Source organism: Centruroides vittatus, unplaced genomic scaffold, assembly GCF_030686945.1.
Source record: "Centruroides vittatus isolate TY-2023 unplaced genomic scaffold, ASM3068694v2 contig_1207, whole genome shotgun sequence".
NCBI classification, from domain to species: domain Eukaryota; kingdom Metazoa; phylum Arthropoda; class Arachnida; order Scorpiones; family Buthidae; genus Centruroides; species Centruroides vittatus.
In genome coordinates this window covers 118,326-132,275 of record NW_027120771.1, presented here as the reverse complement: position 1 = coordinate 132,275, position 13,950 = coordinate 118,326, and the positions used below count along the sequence as shown (strand labels likewise).

The 13,950-nt window shown below is 33.6% G+C and overlaps 2 protein-coding genes across 2 annotated transcripts in view; one reads left to right on the top strand and one right to left on the bottom strand.

Moving 5' to 3' along the window:
* Positions 1-13,950, top strand: part of LOC136985238 (platelet glycoprotein V-like) — a 150,218-nt gene that overhangs the window by 115,134 nt on the left and 21,134 nt on the right. The window lies entirely within an intron of this gene.
* Positions 1-13,950, bottom strand: part of LOC136985147 (uncharacterized) — a 48,028-nt gene that overhangs the window by 26,964 nt on the left and 7,114 nt on the right. Inside the window, exons 2-4 of the mRNA XM_067282356.1 lie at positions 8,736-8,997; positions 8,455-8,624; positions 7,522-8,407 (exon numbers count right to left, since the gene is read on the bottom strand). Coding sequence (XP_067138457.1) covers positions 7,522-8,407; positions 8,455-8,624; positions 8,736-8,997 — 1,318 coding nt within the window. The remainder of the gene's footprint in view (positions 1-7,521; positions 8,408-8,454; positions 8,625-8,735; positions 8,998-13,950) is intronic.

Genomic DNA, 13,950 nt, shown 5'->3' with positions numbered 1-13,950 from the left:
ACTTGTAATAAATGTGCGAAACAAATTTTTTATTGGTAAAACATTCACTTAACGTTAATCCGTTATAACATATCGTTCCTTCCAATGCAACGGAAATGAACCAGGAAATAAAGTGAACATTGTACACGTGATATTTCTGTCGGAAACGACCATTCAACGCCATCGACGTCATAATTGATCGTGTTGCCAACGTAGCAACAGTAGAGATATCGAATATTAGGAGCTCAGAATTGCCTTTCATTGTTGATTCATTTCTATGGATCGTACTTCTGAGTTTCGTCTGTCGATGTAATTACACGATTCATTGGACGAGATGAGGTGGGTTATCTTTTTGCAATTCCTATTTCTAGTAGTAAATTCTTGTCAAGAGTTTTGGAAAAGTTGGAAAAATGTTTCTTGTACGTCATCGGCAGACAGCTGCTACGAATCAAAGAAGTTTTCCTTTGTCGAAATATTAAATCAATCGTTATCCATCAAGTGCGGGCAGGAAACGATTGACTCTCGTTTGATGCGATGTTTGGACGTTAGAAATGTAAAAGAGATAAAATTTACTGATTGTTCTCTGTCAGGAATTGACTTTGGAATATTCCCGTTTGGACATGGAATCGAACACGTCACGATATGGTACTTATCAATCGTGTATAAAAGAAAATTCGAGAGCGCCTCGTTTAATGACATGTCTTCTCTGCGATCCGTCGAAATAGACGGCGTGAAAACGTCGGAACTTCTAAATTTAACGTTTCAGAATGTTCCGACCCTGACTTCATTGAAAATTAAACACTATAAGTTCACTTTATTTCCGAACAAACCTTTCCGAGAGTTAACTAATCTTTCCGAATTATACATCACGCATGGCGAGTTAAGAGTTCTACCCGAAGATCTATTTTATAATCTTCACAATTTGACAAAACTGGACTTAAGTTACAATAACATCAGATCGATTCATCCACTTGTCTTTAGAAATCTTGCCAAACTGGAATATTTGGATTTGGGTAGGAATTGGATATGGGATTTACCAAGCGACATGTTGAAAGGTCTTTCTAATTTAAGGAGATTTTATATAGCTAAAATTGAGGTATTATCACGAATTCCGTCTGGATTCTTAGAGAAACTGCACAATTTGACTATATTTTTTGGACAGAGTTGTTCCTTTTCTTCACTCGAAGAAGATGTATTTTCTGACTTAATCAATTTAAAAATCGTCAATTTAAATTTTAACAAAATTAAACATCTCCCGCCAAACCTTCTGAGAAACAATAAACTGCTGATAACGTTTTCCTGTTCGTTTAATAGAATCTGGATACTTCCAACAAGAATTTTTCATGGACTTTCTGAACTGCGATGGTTAAAGTTGCGGGGAAACCTGATAGATAATCTTCCCGAAGATGTTTTTCAGAATTTGTCGTCACTGCAGGAACTGGATTTATCAGAAAATCGCCTGACACTTTTACACGGAAACATCTTTCATCCATTGACTAATTTAACGGATCTTGTTCTATCTTTCAACAATTTAACTAAACTTACTGGTAAGTGCCCTTTTGGCAGTAGCAAGCATCTAAATTACCTGCGTTTAAATAATGCAGGTTTGACAGAATGGCCTGTGATAAATTGGACAGAATACAACTTGACTCTAGTCGATTTCTCAAATAATCATTTTGATATTGTCAAATTGCCAATTTACACACCAAATCCTATTAAAATTAATCTGTCTAATTGTAAAATCAGAACAATTTACATCGATGACAATAAATATGGATTTAAAATGCCAACTTATGATTTAAGCAATAATCAAATCACTTGTGATGACAAACTGCAACAATTCGTTTCTTTCGTTAAGTCAAATATGGAAGTAGCAAAGGAAATGTTTCCAGAAGTGCAGCAATTCGTTTCACTCTGTAAGCCAAATATAAAAAAGCCGAGAGAAAGTCATTTCGTTGCCAAGAGACGGAGACGGCTACGTTGCCGGCTAGGGAGAAGAAACTAAGGTAAAGTTGCTTGGTAATTCATCCTACGCAGTCATAGGAAATTATTGTCCAATAAATACGACGATTGTCGACTTCAGTAATAATTATATCAAAGAGTTGTCAAATATCGATTGTGTGACGTGGAGATACGTCACTCATCTGCGTCTGAGAAATAATTCTTTAAGTAATATTTCGGATTATTTTCTTTTGTCGAACCTGAAATACCTGTGGTTAGACGGAAAACGGTTAACCCAATTACCTTCCGGATTATTGAACTTGATCGACGTTTCTTTGGAATTTAAACTTTACTTATCCAGAAACAATTGGAATTGCCATTGCCATTCGCTTTTTACTAAAGACTGGTTGATTAGAAACAGACAGAAGATTCCCGATTTCTCCGATATTTACTGCAGAAAAAATTCGTCTTTTTTGTCTTTCACCAAAATTGTTTCTAATGGTCGATGTAAACAAATTAGAAAAGGTAATTTGGCGTCGTCAATAAATGTTTCGTGTACGAAATGCGTGTCTCCTGACGAAGTTAGTTCTGTTTCCGAATGGAAAATCGCAGTAGCTGTTTTTACATCGCTAATATTATTCAGTTGGATTGTTTTTGTTTACTTTGTTTATTGTGGCAGGAAAGGAAACGTCGAGAAAGTGCCAAAGGCTGAAGAAGAGAAAATGATTTGTTAAAGTGTTTACACTTGACGGATTCTGTAATTGCGACAATTCAAATGTATCTACTTTTGTCAATTTAATCAGTACTTGCCAATATATTGTTATTATTTTGCGTTTGTTTCTATCAAAATGAATTTTGTTTATATCAAATGTGCTGTAATAAATGTTATTTTTGTATGCTTTGCTGGTGAATTCTGATTAAGTATTATATAAAACTTGTAATAATTAAATAATAAAGCTGTAAGTCAATCACAAAGTCAGTACTGAAATTCGACAACAAAACAATAGTTTATATACGCAAATTAGAGAAATGAAAGTAACAATTTATAATTCAGAAAAATCATTATTAAAATTTTAATCTTCCGTAACACTTTGTCCATATTTCGATAACAATTGATATATTTCTGTGGAGAATCTCTCGCAAATCGTTTCGAAATTTTCTGCTTTCAATTTGTTATTTTTCTGTAATTCAACTTAAAGTATTTCATGCTTTAAACAAGTAAAGGAAGAATGACTGCAGGCACATTACATTACAGTGTAAATATATTTAGCAGTGACGAATATTTTTATAAGTAATTTTAGTGGTTTTTCTACACTAAATTGCATGGAAACATTCGATTATCCGGTGTTTATTACACAATGTTTGGAGGTTCTGTCAGTTTTTGATGGCAAATGATTTAGTTACATCGCGACTTTACTTTTGTTTCCCCCATATAATTAGTGTTTAGTTACTTTCATATTCACTTTTTCGTTTAGATTAAATATCTCAATCTCAAAGCCTTGGGGACAATATAAGACGGAAAATGAAAAGATAAAATAGATGCTACCGGTATAAAACAAATAGTCGCTGTAGGTAGATAGTTGGCAAAATATGACATTTTTAAGAAAGTAAACTAATAAGAAATAACTAGACAAGTGATCACAGACTCGACCGATGTAAATTTAGAAATTCAAGAAAAACATATTGATGTGGACAATTGCCCGCCGGTACCCGATACAGTTAACAATCTCAATAAAAAAAATAACCACAAAAAATTTAGATCTTAATAAACAAACATATTTTTAATCTCTGGCAGCGACCATTAACAGTCCAAATGATGATATAACATAAGTCTAACAAAAATGAAAAATTGACAGTTGGGTTTTTCATAGTAGACGAAAAGTAATAGAAAATGCAGAGACCTGGTCGGAAAGAATTAAACAACACACAGAGATTCGCTAGTGCAGATTTATTTGCCTAAAATTATTTCACATTTCCTTTGAAAAGCATATACAAAACGTTTATCAGAAGTTCATTGAAAAAAAACCTTTCAAATAAACTGTTATACGTTAGTGGACGTTATACTCGGTGCGATGTAAAATATGCTTTGTTTCTATTGTCGACATTTTGAAAATGACGTCGAGAGGGCTACGGCTAAAAGTAGATACCTTCCGTCACTACGACCACAAGTAAGAAAGACTAAAATTTCATAAAAAACAGTTAACTTCATAAAGTGCACGTGTCGCCGAATAACCCGTACATTGTTGCGAATTTCGAAAGTGGCAACTGCCAAAAAAGGCAATAAATTTTGGATGCCAGCAAAATACAACAAAAAAGTGTCAAATTTTAAAACTATAATTATAATTTCTTAGGTTATTTACGGATTTCTAGCATGTACCTTTAAAAGTGTTATTGTTAATCTATGGGATACGCCTTTTCAAAAAATTCAAGACAGGAATAAAGTCGTGTTACGTACACTTACACGCCCACACATCCATAGATACAGAAACTACCCTCCTCCGAAATTTTTTCATTTTTCGACCTTTCAAAGTCTCTCGAGCCCATAAATTTAAAACTCTGGAGCGGGATCGTCTTTTCCGGATTGCCATATTTTATCTCAGTTATAATAAGATGGAAAGTAATAAATAAACAGTAAAACAAAATTAGAAGTAAAGCGCCCGCAAAAATATTTTAAATCGGGCTTGGGATTGGTTAGGACTTCGGCCGACAACAAGAGGTAGCCAAGTATATACTAGTGAGGAATAACTGGACAGAAATCCGGCTCTTGGTTCTTCACCGCGTTGATTGCCTTCTAAGACATTAGCGAAACGATAAAATAACAGTGAAATATTTAAGAGTACGTCCAGAAAAATCGAAACCCTCGAACCGCTCGGTTACAGAAAGAGGGTAAGGAACAGAGCACTTATTTTCTTTTTTTCTGTTTGTTCTTTGTTCGCAAAAAGAAGATTTTTTTCTACATCCGTCGTGTAGAAAATGTTTTTGATTGGTTCTAATTTCAACTATTTGAACGTGACATCTTTGTGTTTAATTAGTTCGATGATGGAGGTTGAAAAGCGCGAGATTCATTTCACACCGTAGGGAAATTGATAATGACCCATTTTACCCATCTGAGAATAAAATGGATCGTTTAACAATAATTTAACTCCATCAAAAAGGGCCAACCATTAAAGGACATTCGTTGTGTAAACTAAAAAGATATGAAAAAACTGAATAAGGGAATATGTAGCCTGGTCTTTTATTTATATTTTCATTTTAAAATATTAATTTCTAAAAAACGTGTCAGAGTCGCAATATCTTAGTTAAGCCGATAATTTTCAAAGACTGTAAAATTTTATTCTAATACTTAGTTAAATCTCCTTTATTATCAAGTGCAGATTTTATTGGGCTGCAATTTGAAAAATTTGAAGACCAAAAATTTCAGTCGTCCGTCCGCCGTCTGGCCTTTAGCATCTGAATCCAACTACAGCTAATCCGATCACAAACGAAATCTCGTTCAAGTCTATCTTGTTCTAACGTGTTTCTAACGGACCCGAGGAATGACGTCACCAAAAGTTTCGGCTACAGGGTTACGGCCTGTATCATCTAGACGGCCTTGGCTGAACTCATAGATCTTGAATATTCGTTACAAGAAGAACAATTGGTTACCTTGTCAACTGATCATACTTTAAAAATGAAATACTCTGAAATAAGTCTTGAGGATTTTTGAATTTTTGTCCCAGCCGAAAATCCAGCTGAAATCCGCAGAAGCCAACAAGCTCAGATATTACATTAAAATTGATTACAGATTACATAACAGAAGTTCTTTAAATCTGTAATTTTTAATGAAAGGATATGTTTGTGCTTACTTTCGTTGTTATTTTATGACCTTTGTGAATTCGGTATTCCGCAAATTTAAAATATATGCTCTCCACCTCAAATTAGTAGTGTCTTGCCCCCGTACTATACATGATACTTTGTCTTTAACAACAGAGTCGTGTCGGCCATCTATTAACTGCTTTCAGGGGAAATATTTTGAATTGAAATAACGTGATTTCCGGTCTGCATCGGAAGTTTGTATATAGTTAATCGGGTCCACCTGTCCCTAAAGTTTCCATATCTGGTCTAGGGTTTCATCTATCTGTTTTCGAGATTAAGGAAAGACGGACGACAGTGAAAATTTAAAGGTCTACAATTTTAAAACGGACGTCGTCGTCTATAACCAACCTGACGAAAACGTAAAGTCCCGCCTTCAATATTCTGAAAATTAATTACGTACGAAATATTTTAAAACTAAATCATAGATTAATAACTTCCACAACAACACCTTATATCACTGAGAGTTATTTACTAACTGTAACGAACGATTTGAACCTGTTTTACAGGCCATCTTCAGGTTTTTAAAAATCGTGGAACACTGATGACTGTCCTTTTTGTATGAAACAGTTAAGAACACATTGGAGCACAAAGGATATAAAACTACTGTAATTGAAAAAGTGATAAGGAGTTATACGAAGAATAGAAAGAGAATGGTAACAAGAAAAAACAAAATAACTAAGTTTAAGTATAACAAGGACATGACCGGTGTTATGAATGAAATAGCGGATTTTCAAGACTCCCAAAGAGATTTTCAAGGGAACGCCCACCATTTATAACCTTTTAAGGAATGATAAAGTTAAAAAGGGAGAGCAAGCCGGAGTATACGGAATGTCGTATAAAAACAAACAATTGGGTTTGGAAAAGAATACATAGGGGTTACAAACAGAAACCTCAATAAACGCCTTAAAGAGCACACGTAAAGTATTGCACAGCTTTGTCTAGAATGGCGCAAAGCGGTAGAAAGGGAGAAAGCTAGCATTATTAAACCGGTACACTCACTAACACAAGCGATAAATTTGGAAAAAGTTGAAATTTATAGAATAACCTTTTCAACAGATTATTCAACTATAAGGATGCCACAGCGTAGAAATATATGGTCGAAAAGAACTTATTAGAGAATTGTGCATAATGTCCATACAACCAAAAACTGATAATGTGAATGTAATTTCTTTTTGCCTTTTTATCCATTTTATTATTTTAAATTGTATATATATATTACTGTAATTTATTTTTTGGGTTTAAATAGCTGAATATTCCAAAGAATTTTGTATTTTAAATCTGTTTAGTTCGTAGTATATTTAACTTAAATATACTACGTACACTGTCTCTGATATAACAATATATACTGCAATAGGAAACATTAATATTAAAAACGTACTACATTTCTTAAAATATGCTGGTATTATTTATGAAGGGGTAATTTTTCTACAATTTTAAAAAGAAAGCAATTAAATTTTGAAAATATTTATTTCCAATTAAACTTACATAAAATAATCAATCATATTAATGTATTTAGGAATGAATTATTAAATTTTTTTTAAAATAAATTTTGTTATCGTTTGGCGGCACTTCTATTCCTAAATTTCATCCATGTCTAAATGAATGAACTTTTTTGTAGTGACAGCATTTCTTTTAGAAGTAAAATTTTCGATTGTATCGACTAAAATTTCTGTATTTTGTCTTCTTAATTGACGATTTGATAGATTATTCTTCGAAACCAAGTGTTTGTATTGATGTCGTGAATACTTTCTTTCTTCACGAAATCTTCTTCTTCCTCGATTAATCTTTCGTTCGCTTTGTCTAAAATTGTGCAAAGATCCGCTTCAGATTTTTCAACTTCTTTGCCAGTCAATTTATTTAAGATGTAATTTGCTTTAAAATCTTCTTTGAAGTTTAGACCCCGATCCACAGACGATCTGTTGTGTGCATCTCCACAATGATTTACTTGGTTTGAGTTCTTCAAACACCCTTTTTTCATTTGAAGAACCGATGTTAGGTTGGTGTATTCTGTAGTATGAACCGTGTACAGATCGTGCGCTCGATCGTTTAATGGAAACTCGACTTTCTGTGTTGTTATGTCCTCAAATGAATCGGGATCCTCGTTCGATTTCGGGAGAGCATTCGAGACTTTTTCAGACTGCAATCCGGAAGATTTTAGAAAATCATAAATTTCATCTTCGTATGAATTAGTTTTGTTTACCTGTTTCGATAATTTGACGTCGGTGTCTAAATCGATTTCTTCCTCTTTCTCAGACGAATCACTGGCGTGAGATGCCGAACTATATGTGATTTCTACGCTACCGGAAACAGGAGTTTTAATTTTGTCCATCGTCTGTACAGTTTCGGCTCCACTGGAGGAAGACGAATGATTCTTATCCTTTTTATTTTTCGGTGATGTCGATTTTGAAGATAATAACGGAGTTGTTTCCTCGATATCATCGTCTCCCGGTATTTCCTCCAGTGACAAAACAGTTTCTTTACGTGCTTCTTGCGAACTAACGTGACTAGTCGATTCGGATTTCTGTATCTCGTCTTCTTCACGCAAAGATGGATCGATATCGACGGACAAGACGGACTTTGGTGACTGCGGTCCTTCGTATTTCTCTTGTTTAGATGGTGTTTCGCGACATATCTTGGAGAAAATGTGCACGAGCGCAGTAGCGAGTAGAGAATGTTCACTTTAGAACCAGTTCTACTTTCTGATAATTTATTTTCGTCACCTTTCTGCCTGATTGGACCAATTAACATTCTGTTGAGACGAGTTTTAAAATGATTCTCCTCCGAAAACCGAGCATTGTTATCCAATTTTCCGATTTCTTCCATTCCTTTTTTTGATTCGAGTTCTTTCTCTGCATATTTTCACTTAAAATACAATTTTTTGTACTTTTTATAATTTTTCACAAAAGAAAGCATCTGAACTTTACTCCTCGAATTTTTAAAGCTTTTCTGTTCAGTAATACCTTGTTTATGTCGATATTTATCAGTATCTTTATCCGTGTTCGTTAGTAGAATAATACTTTTTTCTTGGCTCGACGGCCTGACGAGCCAGTCTAATTTTCGAATTTCTGATTTATTTCCCTTAACAAAGGTATTGCCGTATTTTTCAAACTGTGGTGAAGACAACATAGTCTTCGAATCTTCATCGTAAGCTTCGTCCTCATCAATTGTGGAATCGACGGACAGTAAGCTCTGTTTATTCTTGTGTTTGTTTTTCAGACGTATCTTAAAGTTTTGTCCCGTAGGAGCATTCGTTAAAATGACTAATGGTGTAATTGTCATAAATATATTGCGTACTTTCATTCTGTATATTGACGATTACAACTTCAAAGCGCTTCTAGAATTATTTATTTCTGTAGGTATTGTTAGAAAACGTTAACAATGTTCGTATTATTAAAATCGCGAGAATAAAATCATTTACGGAATTACGTGTTTATTGTTAGTTCTTTTATAGAATTTATATATGTTGATTTAAGCTTATTTGAAGTCTCTCGTGGTTTCGGACAAGAACACGTGGAGTGACAGGATGCCGGGGCATGATCTGTTGAATTTTTGGTTAGATATTTCAAATAATGCTTTTTACTATGTTTTACATATTTACAATAAAAATTTACTACTTTTTTAACTTAGCCAGACATTTTAGAGTTTTCCTTTTTTGCTCTCTGAGAACAGGACTCCCTTTGTAACACGCAACTCCTACTACTTGATATTCGGACATTTGATTTGGTGTGTAAGGACCGTTTGTTTCGGTGATGTCACCTCCTGTCGTGAAAGCCTCTTAAACAAATCTGAAATTACCACAAAAACTAACACATTTCCTCTCAAAATATGAAACAAGTTTCTTTAAATAGCTTTGCTCCACGTGCAATGCGTATCAAAAAAGTATTAGACTTTTGACAATCCAGAGGAACACAAACTTTAATTTCAAAGTGCAGGCACGTGAGTGCAGCTGAACATCCGGAGCAGAGACCTGCTCCAGATCACAATCATGAGTTATGTGTCTTTTGAAAACTCTACTAACCAATATGAGCAGACTTTACATTTTTTTCCCTAAATTTACTCATCCTGCTGATTTCCCCCTAAATTTAGGGGAAACACCAAAGTTACATTTCGTTTCGATTATCACCGACAGATGGCAAGAGTGTAAGTGAATGGCAATTTAAAATTCAAGGTCAAATAAGATAAAGTGTTATCCAAGGGATTTTAAGTAGGAGAATGACATAAAACTTTATTTTTAAGTATAATACAATTAACAAAATCAAAAGTTCGTATATCGTAATATTATTATACGAAAAAACTAGATCGAAACATACAATGTCAACTAATTCACTTAAATTCAGTTCATTATACAACTGTCGATACTCTTGCCTTCTTCAGTTCCCTCAAACAAAATTCGAAATCTTTAATTAATCCTATAAATATTTAAGTGCCATTACTATTCGAAAGATATAATATTATATCAAGCCTGAATTTTACATAATTTCTTACTGTGATTACAAATACAGTATAACTGAAAATATTCTCGATATAAACACTAGGCCATAATAATCAAAACAAAATTGTTGAAGTATAAATTTTTATAACATTTTCTGACGGAGTAATACATAATAATACTTTTATTTTAGTCTTCCCATATTCTACATATTCTTTCTATATTCACGTCCATTTAGTTTGATTTAATTACACTTACAATGTAAAAAAATCTACCAACAAATTAATTTGCTAATAAAGGGACTACTTGCTAATTGAACTTTGTATTTTTCTTCGACGTTGTTTTAGGTAATAGCACTAAATCAGCAGGGATGCTAATTAACAGGCTTATAAACCCTAAAAACCATAAACGTTTTCGAAAAACTAGAACTAGACAATTATATGCACAAATAAATTACTAGGCCTATAATACATAGCTTCATTTATATTCATAGCCTTTATCCAAACAAAGATCAGTTCTGCTTATTATAAGATCGGGGGGAGGTAGGAGGAACTCGTAGCTCCCCTTTCTGGTAACGCACTTGTCAAGGATGGCTGTTTCGTTCGTTAGCGTTACGCGTTACGCTTAAGCGAGTGGATAGGAGGAGGAAGGATGGGGTCGACGATAAGGCGAAGCGATATTCGAGACACAGAGGAGACCATTTAACAATAAAAACAAGATTTATTAAATTTAACAAAGGACACCAATACAAAATCTGACTAACTTCCCTATGTCGCGTAGGGGTCGAGAGAGAGAGCTTACAGGTTCGGTTCATACCTCATTATTAGTTCCTGATATAGTTATCACTTGGATATCCACGAGGTGGAGAGTAGTATCCTAATTAGGTTCGGTTCATACCTCATTATTAGTTCCTGATATAGTTATCACTTGGATATCCACGAGGTGGAGAGTAGTATCCTAATTAGGTTCGGTTCATACCTCATTATTAGTTCCTGATATAGTTATCACTTGGATATCCACGAGGTGGAGAGTAGTATCCTAATTAGGTTCGGTTCATACCTCATTATTAGTTCCTGATATAGTTATCACTTGGATATCCACGAGGTGGAGAGTAGTATCCTAATTAGGTTCGGTTTTTATATGGTCGCGACTGAGCGGGGAGACGTTCGGAGAAGGTCCGAGTCGGTGACGACGAGCGACGGCGTTTTGTCCGGCAGATGATAAGAGACTTCCCCGAGGGGGTGGAAGAAGTGGCTTTTATAGTTTTTGCCTGGGAAATCGGTCACGTGATCGTAGGTGGATGACGATTTGTGTCATAGGTGTTCCCGGGATTCAAAATACATGACGAATTCGAACGTTAAGTGTAAACTAAGGTTGCAAGATGATCCGTTTAAAGCTTAAGAACAAAGGATTGTTGACAGTTGTACGGCCGGGGACGCATATTTTCTCGTCCAGGGCTGTTTTTCGACTGGATGTTTATATTTTACGGGAAAATTCCTAAAACGAATTATTACAAGTTAAATTCTGAGGGAAATCCAGATCTCACATTATTATCAGAAAATAAATTTTTTTTTTTTAACTTTTCTTTCTATAAAGTAGCATATTCTGAAACAAGTGCTAAATTCACAGTAGAATTTCTACCTTTTATTTGTTAAAAACAATGCAAAACGTATCGATTCACGTAATAATAAGTTATCGCAGTGTAATTCTAAAGAAAACGTGAAGACGAAAACAACAAACCGCACTCTACAAAATCTGTTGTGAATTACTGCCTACGGGATAAGCCGAGAATGCGCCTGCGCGATCTCACGTGACCAAATGTTAAATCCTTTGTGGATAAACACTAAAAGTTTTAAAAAATTCTTTAATGGAACCCGCTGAATTTAATTAATACACAATAACTGAAGTTATTATTTTTAGAAATTGGTTTAATATATCTAATCGTAATAACCATTATACTATTACTAAGTACAAAATTAGGAAAGAAACAATAGAAGATAAAACATATGCGATTTCGTTAACTACAGCTGAAGAAAATGAAGGAGGGACGCTTTTCGATTGAATAAACAAGAATATAGTTTTATTAACAAAGTCTAACACGGTAGAATTTGTTTTAGACAAGGAATATAAATACAATATAAAGTTGTTGGGGAAATTGATGTGGAGAAAAACTTTTATTCTTATTAGGTTATATTTCTCTGCGGAAAAATTTCTCGGGAGTTTTAAATATAGTAAATTATCATTACTCCCGAATAACAAAATCATTTTAAATGTTCCTTAAACTATAACGATTGAATTAGGAAACGAATTAAAAGATTTGTTAGGATTTAAAACATAAATTTTCTGAAGGTGAATATGCGAGCGACTATCCCATCGAATTGTCTACAGGAATTTCAGAAATTTTTATTTATTCGAATATTCTTGCTACTCATCGTCTGGGGGATTTATCAGCTTTTCTTTTAAGGGTTATTAATTAATGCGTAATTATAATTATACGACTGAAATTGAGCAGCGAATCGCTAGCGAGAAAGAAATCATCTTTTTTGGAGGAAAAACATTATTAGTTGTATCTTTTAAACAGATATAAATATTTGGTATACTGACACGATGAAGTGGCGTTTACTTAATCAATACCGGGCGAGTTTTCCATCTTTATTTAGAAATTGGTTTGGTGTTGTGATATTTTATTATTAAAGTATTTTTATATTTTTAATTATTATAAAATGGCAAAAAGCTTAATTTTCAGGGTAAAAATCGATTTCTCGGAAAATTGTGAATGCTAAAAACCGATAAAATCGTCATTATGTTTCCGACCTGACGACTTTCATTATTTTCTAATTCCGTAGACCTTTAATTACCAAAATTGAACAGCATCAATCCACCGATAAAGCAAATCTCCCTGCAAAATTTCAGACATTTTTGACAAAAAACACCAGTTATTAAGTTTCAAATAAGGTAATCAAAATAATGCTCCCCACACATACAGGCCTACACACACACTAACATTCACACATAAAAACAACTTCGAAGTTTTTTTGGGGGGTGTTCTATCATTATCTTCAGATAATATAAGAATTTTTTCACTTTTAGTAATATTTTCAAGTTTTCATAGTTTCGTGATACGTTTATTTAGTTCCTCATATATAACTTTTCTCGGGTTAACTTGAAGTTCTCTGAAATTTTTCCCTTTTATGATTTCGAGTTTTTTTAGGGAGTTTTTTTGAGTCACGACTACAGTCTGTTTACATTTATCGGCTCTAATTATGTTAAATTTATTTTCATGCAAATACTTATGCAATTTTTCTATTTCAGTTTTATATTTATAGTATTTTTTATCCCTAACAATTACTCTATCCTTTTGTCTTATAGTGTAAGTTTTTATTATGTTACTTAATTTATTTTTCATCATTTTAGAATCGACTTCTGTTAATTCACCACACGCTCTGTCTAAGCTTGGTATTATATCTATCACTTTCCAGCTATTAGGACCATTGAAGTCCAAACCTGTCTGTATTGTCTTTAGAACATCTTTAGGAATCGTAAACTCAGTTTTATTCAGTACAGGGATTTTTTCTATTCCGATATCTCTTCTAAGGAAAGGTATTTAAACCTTTCCATCAATTTTTTATTTTTATTCATTCTATAATTATCAATACTATTATTATATGAACTTTCGGTTTCGTCGTTTTCTTGTTGCTTCTGCTGGGTTTTGTGTTTCTGAAGACTACGTTTTAATCTTCTAATTT